This window comes from Hypanus sabinus, chromosome 6 (assembly GCF_030144855.1).
Source record: "Hypanus sabinus isolate sHypSab1 chromosome 6, sHypSab1.hap1, whole genome shotgun sequence".
In the NCBI taxonomy this organism is placed as follows: Eukaryota; Metazoa; Chordata; class Chondrichthyes; order Myliobatiformes; family Dasyatidae; genus Hypanus; species Hypanus sabinus.
In genome coordinates, this window is record NC_082711.1 from 76840476 (window position 1) to 76855004 (window position 14529).

General features: G+C 40.0%; 1 protein-coding gene across 8 annotated transcripts in view; it reads right to left on the reverse strand.

Annotated features, from left to right (window-relative positions):
• The window catches only part of LOC132395595 (tensin-3-like), a 320946-nt gene that overhangs the window by 173127 nt on the left and 133290 nt on the right, over nucleotides 1-14529 (reverse strand). For 4 of the 8 annotated variants that reach the window (XM_059972423.1, XM_059972424.1, XM_059972425.1 and 1 more), the window contains 2 exons: nucleotides 12848-12889; nucleotides 10851-10895 (listed from right to left, as the gene is read on the reverse strand). In XM_059972423.1, the coding sequence (XP_059828406.1) occupies nucleotides 10851-10895; nucleotides 12848-12889 (87 nt within the window). The remainder of the gene's footprint in view (nucleotides 1-10850; nucleotides 10896-12847; nucleotides 12890-14529) is intronic. The other 4 variants (XM_059972427.1, XM_059972422.1, XM_059972428.1 and 1 more) reach the window with 1 other exon arrangement.

A 14529-nucleotide genomic window follows, 5' to 3' on the forward strand; every position in this document is an offset into this window, starting at 1 on the left:
GGTGAATCTCAACTTTCTCCTATTAAACTTCCAGGTAACTGGAGCTGACCAAGTTCCCAGCCAGAACATGTCTTCCTCTTTACATTCCACCATAAATAATTGGTAATGATAAACAGTTGATCACATGAATTGTTGCTGCCATGGGACTTGTAATTGTATACTAGTGATAGGTCTGACACATAAACTTATGATTAATGGTGAAGAAATGGGGAATATAATTAACCACTATTTTAAAGAAGTCATCGTTTTTCTTTTATACTTGAAGTACTATTATACCATGATGCAGACCGCACCAGTAAAGTGGTTTCTCAAGCAATAAACATATAACACAGTACGATAGAACGTGGGAATAGGCCCCAAAGCTCACAATGCCTGTGGTGATTATGATGCTGTATTAACCTAAACTAATCTGCCTCTCTTTCCCTCCATTCTCTACATGTTTATGTACCTTTCTAAATGCCTCTTCAATGTCATTATGGTGTCTGCTCCTACCATCACCCCTAGCAGCACATTCCAGACACCTACTACTGACTCTCTGTGTGCAAATTTTGCTCTGTATATCTCCTTTAATGTATCCCCTCTTATCTTAAACCTACGCCCTCTTTTATTTGATGTTTCCACCCTTGCAAAAAGACTCTATCTAACCTATTCACACCCCTCTCAGGCTTTCCCCCAGCCTTTGACATTCCAGAGGAAACTAACCAAATTTGTCCAACCTCTGCTGATAGCTAATGCTCTCTAATTCAGGCACCATCCTGGTGAAACTCTTCTGCACCCTCTCCGAAGCATCCACATCCTTCCTGCAGTGGGGTGACCAGAACAGGATGTGAAACTCTAAATCTGGCTGAATCAGAATCTTATACAGCTACAAAACAACATCCTCTTACAGTCAATGGCATGATCAACAAAGGCAAGAATGCATACATCTTTTGTTTTAACCACTCTATCCAGTTGTGTTTCCACTTCCAGAGAGCTATTGACTTAGAGCCAAAGATCTCTCAGTACAAGGGTAAATTAAAGATTTTGTTACCTTATACTGCAAACTAAAAATAGAAGGCTGGCTTGGTTGTCAAAGTTTGCCCAAAATTATTCTAGATTAAGTACTGGAGCAAGGGAAATGTGTTGCTTCTGTTAGCAGTCAAGCACTTAACCCAGTGGAGGACATTCTTATTTAAATGCAGATTTATCAACTTAACAAAATTAACTTGTACAGTTTGTAACAATGATAATAAGACTATTGACAGTCCGCTAGTAAGAGAGCACCTTATTGCCTGCCTGCACTGCACTTTCTCTGTAAACTATAATATTTTATCCTGAATTCAGTTATTGTTATTTTCCTCAATGCACTGATGTAATATGCAAGGATGGCATGCGGAACAAAGTTTTTCACTATCTCAGTAAAAGTGACAACACTAAACCGATTTATCAATTTAAAATAATTTAAAAGTTTTATTTGATTTCAAAACTACACAGAAACTGTTCCTGCTTTGGCAAAATCACCTACAGGGACTATGGCCCTGCACTCTAGTATAACTTCCTAAATATCTTGTTCCACTTAAACACCCTCAAAAACATCCTGCAAACCCAACCTCTTCAACCATGCAGCCAGCAACCCTTCCACTTTGAAGCATCTTAGCTTTCTCCGCCACACTGAGAGTACACACATTCACCTACTGCCATCAAGGATAGCAAAATAGTCTAAACTGTTGAACAGGCTTCTTGTTTTGTCATCTGGACAAACTGTTCAGCTCAAGAAAGCATCAAAGAGTGCAATGATAACCTCATTCTTCCTTGCAAACAGAATTGTGCAAGACACTTCAGCGATAGGCAAATCAAATTCTTCAGAAAATCTGACAGTTACACTCTCGTAGCATTAATCAACCCACTTTGAGATGTAAAGTCAACCCCTCATGTCAAACTTCATTTCTCTACATTGTTCATCTGAGTAGAAACATACAAGTCATGATTATAAAAAAACATCATGCAGTTCACATCTCTTTCAGTAGTCATGGCTGGGAAGTTGGCTTGTTGCTCATAGCATCATCATGATCCTTCAGCTCACAATGTCCATTCCACGGGTCCATACAAGACCCCTCTCAACTGTTGCTTCCGAGCAGCAAAGAGATGCTTCCCAAACAACAGTGTGGAATCCATCATTGCTAAGCATAATGAACAAGCTCTTCACTGTGCATCAATCTTAAGAGAATGCAAGGAACAGATTTAACAATTACTTGTGACCTTTACTAACCACATGAAAAACCTCAGCTCAGTCCACCACAGCAGACAATAGAGAAACTGGCTGCCTGTAGAAATTCATTCACATTCTTCCTATACCTTGGTGACCAGAACTGCATGCAGTTCTCTAGCTGAGGTAATGCACAGTATCCCTTCTGCCATCCTAAGGATCAATGGACAGAATTCAAGGTCCCTCTGTCGCTCAGTACATTCTAGGACCTTACCATTCATGGTGTCATTAGTACAAGCCACAGAAGTTGTATATTTAATATTTCAGTAAAATTGTAAATATATACCATCATCCTCTGTCACCTCTTGCTGAGCCAATTGTGGATCCATTTTGCCAACCTGCCCTGGATTTTGAGGGCCCTAACGTTTGAAAATGAGGACCAAATTTGCCATATGCTAATCATTTTTCATGACCCTTCTTGGATTTCCTAATTTCCCTTTAAAGTGCCTCTCTGCATTTTTGTGTACTTCTGGCATGCCCCTCCTATCATTTGTTCCTTATATTTAACATATGCTTCCTTTTTTGTGTCTTCTAATTCAAAATATCCCACAACATCCAAGGTTCCCTTTGCTTTGCTTTGCTTCTAACCTTACAGGCCATGTCAGCCTTGAAATCTTGCTATTTATCTTATGAATACTTTTCACTGTACCAATGTAGACTTACCTGCAAGTACTCTACAAGGTCCCTGCTATGTTATTAAAATCAGCCTTCTCCCAATTTGAGATTTTTATTACTGGTGCATGCTTACCCCTTCCCATAACCACTCCAGAATATACTGAGTTATGGTCAATAATACTAAGTTAATGCAATCATTGACTAACCTCCTCTCCTTTAACTTCCCCTCCCCTCCAGCTCACCGACAAATTCTACACCCCAGGACACCATCAACATTCCTGCAGGGCAAATAAACTTCTGTGGTGGTGATAATATTGTGGACCCAATATTTGAGTCATCTGCACAAGAGACTCTGCAGATGCTGGAAATCCAGAGGTTGTACCTCTCTAACATGACAAATACTCTGAGCCCCCTTTCCCTACAAACTCATTTTAAGCCTTCTCCCAACAGTACCAGGAAACTTTCCAGCAAGCATGTTGGTCTCACTCTAGTTAAAGTATATCCAGTGAAGATTGTACAAGTTTTATCTTCCCCAGAGATGACCCGAATGATCGAGGAACCCTGTACCATCCCTTCAGCCATACATTCATCTAACCTATCCCTCTCTTCTATACTCACTAGATACTGGCATTGGAAGTAATCCAAAGATTCTGCCCCTGAATAGAAAATCCTCCAAAAAGTAGTGGATACAGCTCAATCCATCACAGATAAAGCACTCCGGAACACTGAGCACCCCTACATGGAGCATTGTCGCAGGAAGGCAGCATCCATCACCAGGGACCCACCATCCAGGCCTTACTCTCTTCTCAGTGCTGCCATTAGGAAGAAGGTACAACAGCCTCAGCAGTCACACCACCAGGTTCAGGAACACTGGTTAACCCTCAACCATCAGGTTTCTTAACCAGAGGGTATAACTTCTCTTGCTCCAACATTGAAATGTTCCCACAAACTCTGGAATCCCTCTCGAGGACTCTTCTCATGGTCTCTACATTTATTGTTTGTTTGTGTTTATTTTGTTTGTTGACTTTTACACATGGGTATTTTGTTCATTGTTAGCTGCAGTCTTTCACTGATTCGATTGCTTTTCTTGGGCTTACTGTGTACGCCTGCTACAAACCTCAAGAGTTGTATATGATGGCATATATATGTACTTTGATAATAAATTTAGTTCGAGCTTTGAAGATTAAAACCTTTAAGGTCCTGCTCTTTGAAAAGATGCTTAGCTCCCTGATCTCCAGTTGCAGGATGTCACTCCTTCTCTTAACTAAGCTGTTGGCACTTACGTGTAGCGCAACCTCTGACTCATCAGCAGGTAATCCTTGACCATAGCACAAGGGTGCTACTCAGCACCCATACCTAACATAGCTACTCCCTTTGGTTGAGATGGTTAGAGAAAAAATAAACTGCTGCCTGGCAGGAAACAGGCCTGTTGCTTACCAAAGTCCACACTTCAACGTCAACAGAAATATTTCATCTTCATGTCGCCTGTGACATGACAGCCTACAAGCTGTGATCTTTATTAATGGGTCCACAAGAAACCCAGTCTCAGTGTAGATTTGTGTCAATTAAGTAAGCTTCATTACCCAACACTTTTCTCAACCTTTGTCAATGCAATGCTGGACCTGACTTCCAGTAGTAAGCTTCCAACTGGGGTGGAGCTAATCAGAAGCATAAATTGGAAAACATTCAACTGACACTGCCCCCTTTACCGATCCAAGGTCACCCCAGTCACTGAATTGCAAAAAGTTAGTTAACTTTGTGTTTGTGCATTTTCAGAGGCAGAGTTGGTCAATGTTGGTTCATTACATGAACTGTATGGGAGAATAACTCTGCAAAAGCAAAAAGAAACTGTTCTTAACCAGTGTCATCATTGTACAACACAAACTTTCAATAATAAATGTCCCTGACAGAACCCTGAAGAACATGGACAAGTTTCCATCTCCTGGGAGTCACACGTTAACTAAGGCAAGGACCAATGATGTAACTTATCACTCTCTTTTAGGTGCTTTTATCGCCCAGTTGAGAAAAGGGGTGTTTGGAGATGAACATATCAAATTCAGCAAAGCCTCACAACCTTACCAAGAAGGAGAACCTCAATGTACTTTAGAAATGCCACCAGTGCTCTGCATCTCCAGAAGATACTCTGTCAGCTGGTGGGAACTGTAACACAATGTCAGAGCCCTCTCCTAGGCCAGGGGTCGGCAACGTTTACCACTGAAAGAGCCAATATGGACCCATTTCCCACAGAAAAGAAAACACTGGGAGCCACAAAACCCGTATGACATTTAAAATGAAATAACACTGCATACAACGGTTTTTTTTGCCTTTATGCTATGTATAAACAAACTATAATGTGTTGCATTTATGAAATTGATGAACTCCTGCAAAGAAAACGAAATTACATTTCTGCATGCAACAAAAACATTTTGAACTCCGAAAAAAAGACGTTGGGTTGAAGGTTACTCCATAGTTAGCCTATCTTGGATCGAAGAATTCGAAGAATTAAAAGAAAGCGCGCACTGGTGGGTGTCAGGCATTGGCAGTGGTGATGTATATTAATAGCGATAAAAAACACGTTGTAGCGGTGTGCTACACGCAGCGCTAAAATAAAGACACTGCAGTCAAAGGTAACTTTATTCGAACTAAACAGCCTTGCTTTAAAGCCTCCCTCAACCCGTCCCCGTGAGCGCAGATGCTCCAAAAGACACGTACTCACAAACCCCTGCAGGCTATCTCCCTTAGCCGGAATAGTGGCTAATTGTGAGCCGGTTCGGATGTGCCAGGAAATGGGTCGCCACAACGTTTTTAGATTGTATAAGATCACCACAATCTTCAAATTTTGAATTACATTTCAAAAACTTAACAAACCACGGGGAGCCGCAGCACAGAGATGAAAAAGCCGCATGTGGCTCCAGAGCCACGGGTTGCCGACCCCTGTCCTAGGCCACAGCCCCAGCAACGAACATGAGTTTCAATGGAGGCGTTAACTGAATACCGCCAGCAACGAATGTCTCTTTCTTAATTTCCAACAGAGAGAAGGTGGCGTCAAGAGAGCATCTGGTCTTGAAGTTCACCAAGAAATTGAGGTGAGAGCTTAAAAATCCCCTCAATAGATAATCTAAGTCCTCCTGCTGCTATGCAATTTACTGGCAATCTAACTAATTTAGAAACGCATCAAACAATGATTTAATACATACTTAACAGCAAGCAGAGCCGGTGGGGCAGAGGAAAGATTGAAAGCGTCCATCTTTCTTCACATAATTGGCAAGGATACTTTGGACATCTACAGCAGTTTCAAATTAATGAGGCAGCCTTTTTACGATGGACGCTCTGAAGACAAAATTTGAGGAGTACTTTGTCCCAAGTAAAAACATTTTGAAAGATTTCTTTTCCTTTGACCTGAACCAAGGTGGCAGTTTTGACCACTGCTCAGCTGATCTTTACACACTGAGTAAGACCTATCAGCTTGGCAATTTGAGAGACTTACTAGTCAAAATAGACAAGATAGTCTGTGGAATCCCAGATAATGTTCACAGAGAAAGATTGCTCCGTGAAAAAGACTTAACACCAGAAATGGCTGTGAATATATGTAGGGCAGCGGAGACCACATGTGCACACAAGCTAAAACCTGCAGAGAGCAGAGACAACATAGTAAAGGTGGAAAAGATGGCTCCCATGGTGAGGGAGTCTAGGACAAGGCGGTGTAACCTCAGGATTAACCTCTCCATTTAAAACAGAGATGTGGAGCAATTTCTTTAGCCAGAGGGTGGTGAACTTGTAGAATTTATTACCACAGGCAACTGTGGAGGCCTAGTTGTTGGGTGCATGTTAGGCAGAGTCTGGTAGGTTCTTGTTTGGATACAGCATCAAAGGCTGGGGAGTGGGGCTGAGGAGGAGCAAAAAAAAGGATCAGCCATGATTAAATCATGAAGCAGATTCTATGGGCCAAATGGCCTAACTTTACCCTTGTTGTCTTATGGTCTAATGAATTTAGCAGAGTCACCAACTATGTTCAATCTGGGCAAGGATCCAGGTCAGCACTGATCTGGGCTTGAGATCTGTTTCCCTATACAGTAATTGCAAAAATTGAAATGAGGGTTGTATATTAAAAACTCCTTTCCTTGGTGTGTGAAATGAACCCATTCGTTGCAATTTAATCACAACCTCGAGTCAGGAGACTTACTGTTTATAAAGGTACACACCTCTATTAAAGAAATTCTGAGCAAGTTAAGATTCTGTGGGAAAAATCTTTTCTTCTCTGAGCCGACTACGTGCTGTTTGGGATAATGTGTGCTCTGTTCAAGGTCTGTCTGACTGAAGGACTAGTAGGCGGCAGATAATCAGGCTGTCTGTCCTTGAAGTGGAGATGCGAGGGAGGGGACAAGGGAGGCAGACAAGAGAAGATCTCCTTGTATTAAATTTACAGGGGAGCAACAGGAGCATCATTTGGGATTACTTTCTGCTGGCACCCACTAAATGACTTCAACTCAGAAGCTAAGAATTAAACCCCAGCACCCTGACTCCAACAGAAGCATTCAAGTCAACTAAGGTCCTGAACCACTTTGCTTCTTCACTTTCTAAAATCAGTGACATCCCTTGATTTGTCCAGCTTACTATATAAAAATACTGTTATATACAAGATGGCTGCGTGACGCAGTTTGCAGCGGCCTCTCCGGAGCTGATATGTTATTTGTTAAGCAGGGTGTCGTGCACAATCCTAATCTGATGAAAAATGGATGTGGGAGCATCTGGAAATCTCCAGGAAGACCTTCTTCATTGCTGCTGCTGCTGTGAGGTCCGGGTCTCTGCTGGGAAGAACAGGCCCCCAGTCCTCGGGGTCGCGTTGCCAGTGGCCGTTGGTGGGGGTGTCGTAGTGCGCTCGGCAGAGGATGGTGCTCAGCGAGGTTGTGCTGGAGGGGATGCTCGGAGGCTCGGAAGTTCGACGGACTCGATGTCCGCTGCAGTCGGGGCGCTTTCACTGTGTGCTGCGTCTGTGAGGCTGAGTTGGGCGGTGCCATGCAAGTCCATAGCAGGGGTATTCCCTTCTGCTACCAGCATGGGAGGACGAGTCTATCGGGACCCTGAGGACTTGTGGAAACTGTGTGGTTTCGAACTTGTTCTTTCGAACTTGTAGTCCTTTAACATCTTTGGACTATTTTCACTGTGCCCACTGCCTGTGTTTTTTATTAATTTTCATATTGTCTACACTATTGTAACTATATGTTAACCATAACTATATGGAACTATGTGGCTTTGTGTAGGTCTTGTAGCTTTAGTTTTTGGGTTGTTGGGTGGTTGAGTTGGTCTCCTGACTTGGTCTGTCTGGGTAGTCTTGTTTTGTCTGGGGTTTGTTTTGTCCCCAGCTCCTTTCTGGAGAATGTGCTATTAATACGCAACAGCCTCTCCGGACTCTGGAGTTGGGGATTACCAAATGTTATGTAGATTTTTTGGTGTAGTCTGTTTTGACGTGTGCTTTTGTGTTACCCTTCTGGAGAAACGTTGTCTCATTTTTTAAATGCATTGCATTTGAGGTTTCTAAATGCCAATAAACTGAAACTGAACTGAACTGTTTACTGGGTCCCTGAAATTCATCAGCTTCCCAAAAGAGGCTCTTTAGAAAGAAGAGAAAGAATGGCAGACTTGACCTTGTAACAACGGATTTCCTTAGATAAATGTGACACTGGATTTAATATACATGACTTGTCTGTTCCCAAAAAGAACTATCCCCTGCAATACAACAAAAAGGCCCACTCCTTGCAGAATCAGTGGTCATCCAAACAAGCAATCAGTACTGATGCAGCATTAAGACCTGAAATACACACTATCCATTAGCCTCCACTGTGAGGCTCAACCTGCTAAGTTCCTTCATTTATACTTGCTCCAGATAATCAGATCTGCTGTCTGTTGTGTCAAACAAATGGTGTGGGTTGAGGCAACTTCATCATCATATCTTCACCTTGTTGCATTGCCATGTCAATCACTCTACCATCATTTTCAGGTGACAATTAATTTAAGCCCCATAACATCATCACATTGTTTGTCACCTCACATTATGATTTGCTCATTATTTAGATTACTTGATCCTTTGCTTTCTTGCACAATCTTTGTTTGTTACACAAGATCCTACTAAATGCTGATTCCCATCATAGAATGAACTATGGAATAAAATCTTGTTTGACTCATGATATAGAAAGACCCCACAATTATAATTCAACAATTATTAACAACCTCTTCAAATTGCCTGAAAAATCCCTGTCAGTTTCTGGATGACGTGTAGATTGTTTCTAGCCAGACAGAATCTGTCTGAGCACTATCAATATAAAAAAAAATTCCTTTCTATGTCTGCATTCAATAAAGCCAATGCTTCCTGTTTCCCCACCTTCCTCCAAATTTTTTTATAGGTGAGAATATATAATTCCAGTCCAAATGAAGACAAGTTTCTATTGAAGTAATTAACTCTCCATTCTAGATTAAAAGCACTACTTTTGGCTTCAGCGCAACATTCAAACTTTGATCCACAAAAACATATTTCTTTCATTTTCTTTCTCTCATAATTTCTTTCACAATCTACAGGTTGGTTCTTAGCTTTTTTTCTGTCCAGCATGATTTCTCTCTGTGATCCTGCAACTTGCTGTTCAGCTACTTTCCCGATTATTTGTGTTCATTACAACATTATGCGAGCAAATTATAACATATTTGATTTGACCCTCTTTAATCGATTTTGTGCTTATCAGCATGAAGTTTACAAATGAGGCTTTTTTTTCCCTGTAAAGTAGGGATGGTCAAAATGAACAGCTCCTTTAAAGGATGGCTCAAAATTAATTAAATATCATTAATTTAAGCTTCTTCAAATACATGTTTCAGTTCATTAACGACACTATTTACAAACAAACATGCTCTTTGGAGTAAAAGGATAAAAGCAAGTTTATAGTTTGGTGCGGAATACCACTTGTAGCTTCCATATGGCTATTGTAAGTTTGTGAAATGAGGGCAGAAGCAAAGGGTGTTAGCTGGAGTGGGCTGAAGGCTTGTTTCTATGATGAATGCTTCTATGATATGAACAGCAATGCAATGTTACTTTAAGGATCCACTGAGTTCCACATAGGAGGGCCAATAACGACATGTTATATTGGAAGCATTAAGTACAAGGTAAAAAGTACAACAATCACAGGCACAGTGCTCACTACCGCTGCACAACAGCATCCCATCTGGAAGCCGTGACAAAGACAGGGAATGGCTTTCTGGACTGGAGTTGGCATGGACAAGCTGCACGGAGCTGATGCTGCAACCAGTTTCCTCAAGGCCGCGCGATCAGGAAACTTGGGACAGTGGTCAGACGGAAATGGCTCCCTTGGCAGATGTGCAAGATGGTAGCCGCACACCTGCTCCAGCAGAGGTGGAAGGGCAGGGTCTGAGGGGCACAGGAGGGGATGTGGAGGGATGCTATGCACCCCTGCCTGCAGCTGGAAGCAGGCCAGATGCTGCTGCTCCAACCGAGAGCAGAAGAGGATTCGACATGTGGGCCTCCCGTGAGAAGTGGGGAGAAGATGGGCCTCTCCACCCTTTGGTCTGTATTTTTAGATTGGTTGCAATGTGACCAATTATCCACACCTGTCTTATATATATCTATATAAATTTTTAAAAATACCACTGGCAGGCGGCATCTAGTATTTTCAGTTTAGACTGAAGGGAATGACACAGGTGCTTGTGTTCCCACTTAATGACAGGCGGAACTGCTGAGTAAAGACAGAATTGTCTCCCCAAAAATGTAAAGCAGAAGTTTAATTATCTGGCACAGCACTAAGGATTGGCTGTGCATCCCCTACCATTGCATGCCTTTTTTAAAAACCTGCCAGATAATACCGAATTTGCCATATCGTCTGTGAGTTCTACAGAGTACAACATATCATTCATTTTATTCTATAACTTTTTATATTATTCAGTATATGAAAACATAATTAACTCGGTTAAACTGGCAGATCCAACTTACTTGTACGCTTCCTTCAGCAGAGAGTACAGCTTCTTTGTAATTCAACTACATATGAAAATCATCATGAAAGGGGAGTCAGCCGGGGAATAACAGCAAAGTTTAAAAATAGTAACAACATCAGATTTAATGGTAACTACAAAAAATGTCTGAACACAGAACACCACTTAGCAAACTTACTTCAAAATGGAATTGAATGATGAAAAAATAAAATAGCGCACATGCCAGAAATCTGAAATAAATCAGGGAATGCTGGAGCTACTCAGCATGTTAACAGATTTTAATGAGAAGGAAACTGCTTTAATCTTCAGGGTGATGCGTTTTCATCAGAATTGATGTCAAGGTAAGAAAGGAGTGACTGGAAATCCAACAGTTACATAAAAAATAACTTCCACTTATAAAACATCAAGAAAAACAGTCTTACTTATGACAACCTGCTTTGCAACACACAGTAAGTTAGGGACAGGTAATCACAAACAGTAAGTTGCTACTTTAAATTGTCCTGAATATCGGGTCTGCCAAATGCAATTCAATGAGAGCCAAAATGATTGACACCAATGGTACTGACAAATGGTCAAAGCTATTAGCCAACATTGTTAAATACCCAAGATCAACAGGGATGGTGTGGTCATGGAGATTGTATTTAGTAGGAATACTACATAAAAAGAAATAATGGAGGATCTAAAACCAATGATTTTAATAAACTGTCCGTGATTCATAATAAATTTACAATTTGCAATTTAAAACATAACAAAATAGATCCAATACATCCAGTCTTGGTACTCAGAAAAGGCATCTTTCAGAGAAGATAACAAATTTTTAGTTCAAACAACCAGTACGGGGATCCACTACTCCCTCTGTCCAAGAAGGCATACAAAAAGTTCTGTAGAAATCTGAAGGAAGACTTCAATCAGCAACTTCTCTCAGTTGATAAATTCCCTTCTGCACAATCTTGGTACAAGATTTTGATAATTATACTGTATGTCAGATCAAGCAAGTGTTGAACCACAAACTTTTGTTCACATGAGAAACATCAAGATTTTTTAATATCTCACAATGTAAGTTCTTAATATTGGTCAGAAGACCATTTTTATTTTAGATGGCCAAGCTGAACTTGCAATAATAAAAATACTTTGCATCCTAAATTTCCTTCCTCCCACCATATAAAAATTAAACAGAATAAGACACAAGATTAATTCTGTTTATAATTCTACTAAATTAGCAAAAAAGGGGTGGTGGGAAGAAAAGAAATGGGAATTATATTAGAGAAATTGCTTAGGGAGATACACACATGAATACGTACACACTATTGAACAGGCACATCTTTAAAGAGATTAGTTAGTTAACAGCTGTATCTACAGTTTTGATTCAAATCTCTTGCTATTTTCTTTCTCACAGTTGAGCCCTTCGGAAATAAATAGGCACATGGTATTGAAGAAACAAATAATGCTGGCCATTTATCACTGCTGCTGCTTTCTGATCTGTTTTGTTCAACCAAAACTTATCAATCTACAGAAACTATCAACAACAGTTTGCCTTAATATAGGCAATTAAGGCTTGCTAAAAACTAGCCCGTTAAGGAGATCCTGAGCAGCAAGTTCAATGAAAAAGACCACATTAAGCATAAATGGCACAATGACATATTCCAATAAAATGTCGGTCCTTCAATCTGTTCAAAATGATGTGGAAATGAAATTTTATATTTGACGGCTACCTATGAAGATCAGGAGTATAAAAAGATCAAAATCAAGTGCAATTAAATATTCTCTAATCAAGTTCTATAACTTCCCACCAGGCACTCCCAACTAATAAACCCAATCAGCACAAAGCCAATTTTGTATGAAAAGGCCTTTTATAATAAAACTAGCAGAGATAAGGCACAATAGTAGAAGGGGAAATATCTTTAATGCAATCAGATGTTGCCATTATAGAAAAAACATGCTAGCTTTTTTTGCTTGTTACAACAAGCTTGAGTTAATAATAAATTAAACATTACCTACCGGACTGTTCACATGACTTACAAATGCATCCGAAGTATCAGGCTGTAAAAGAAAGAAAAGGGAGAATGTTGAGCTATCCTTGTATCATAAAAAAACAATTTTCTTATCTAATTGTGTTTGTCAAAATAGAAGCCATGTTTTGTATTGAAGAAAAAGCTCATAATTGCCACCTCATAATTCAGTCAGTTCTCGCAGCAAGATCTTCTAACAGGCTTACACCATGGTCATGTGTCACAGATAATGAATAATCCTCACTTGTATGAAATTTTAACCCCACATGAGCAGAGCAGAAGCAGTTCAAGGACGTTTGTCAACCTGACTGCTAAACATATCCCGAGGCACCAACAAAAGTAGAAATACAACAAAGCTGTTCTGGTTTATGTACTTTACCTGAAAAAGCGCAGAAGTTGCTCCCTACTGTTATGACAAGTGTGCCGATTAACTGAACTTATGACATAGCTGTCCTGAAGCACACACTTGTGGTGCAGCAATCTCCCCACAAAATTTGTTTCCTTTCCAGTTTCTTTGCCAGATAAGCAAACCAATTCTGATCTGGCCAGTGGTATCTGTGCTCCTCTCTCAAGAATCAACAAATTTCATGGTATTTACTTTTATTATCAGTAGACGTAACTGCTAAAGTTGAAACTAGAAGTTGGATACTATTATTGTATTGTCAAAACAAGAAAAAATTGCTGCACTGTAGTCAACTTTTTCATGGAAAGCTGCTATTAAAGTAGTAATAACTTTTGGTTAAAACAGGGAAGGCGTAATTTTTAAACAGTTATAATACCACTCTTTTCCTCTAATATTACATTCACTGCCCATGGGTTCAGAAATGTCACTTCCCTCACCATTTTATAGAGCAGATGCAAAGTATACACAAATATCTTACGAGAGGTCAGTTTCTGGCTTCCTGTTCCCTTTATTCCAGAACTAACAATTTGTGCTTTTGCTGGAAGCACACATTCCACTTTAACCTTGATGAAACGAAGCAAGTAAGTAAAAGTAAACTTCGTGCTACACATCTCCATGGAAACAGAGGAAGTACTTGCCTCTTCAAGAGGGAGGACCTATTCATTCCATTTATGGCTTCCATAAGATTGATAAGAGTAAAAATGTTTGATAGTATCATTATTCCAACATGACTTTAACAGATAAACAATGAGTCGGCTATATTACAGCTGCCAAGCAGAAATATAAACTATACAAGGAATACAAAGGACAAAAGAAAATTAATTCTTACATAAAATGATGACGTAAATTGCTTCATTAGATAACTTAGTATTATAACATTAAAGCAATGAAAACTTAAAAATCTTTAATATAAATCTGAGCCTCAGAAACTTTTTAACATTTGAGTTGTGATTCTATTAGTTCCTAAAGAAAATACTGTCATTATTTCCATACTGAAGCTGTGATCTATTTATGAATGCAGCAACAGTACTTATTACCTGGTGATTCCAGCCACGACACTGATTACATTTTGTGCTTTCAAGACTCTGATCTCTGAAGCTGACCACGATATTTTGAACCCCAGATTATGATGGGAAATTTTTTGTTGTCTTCAAAATCATGATCACGGCCATTATAAACCCTTACCTTGAAATATTCCACACAAATTAAACACCATCTCGTTTATATCATGTGATTGAGCCTCGGGTCTGTTTAAATTATCCCATGTC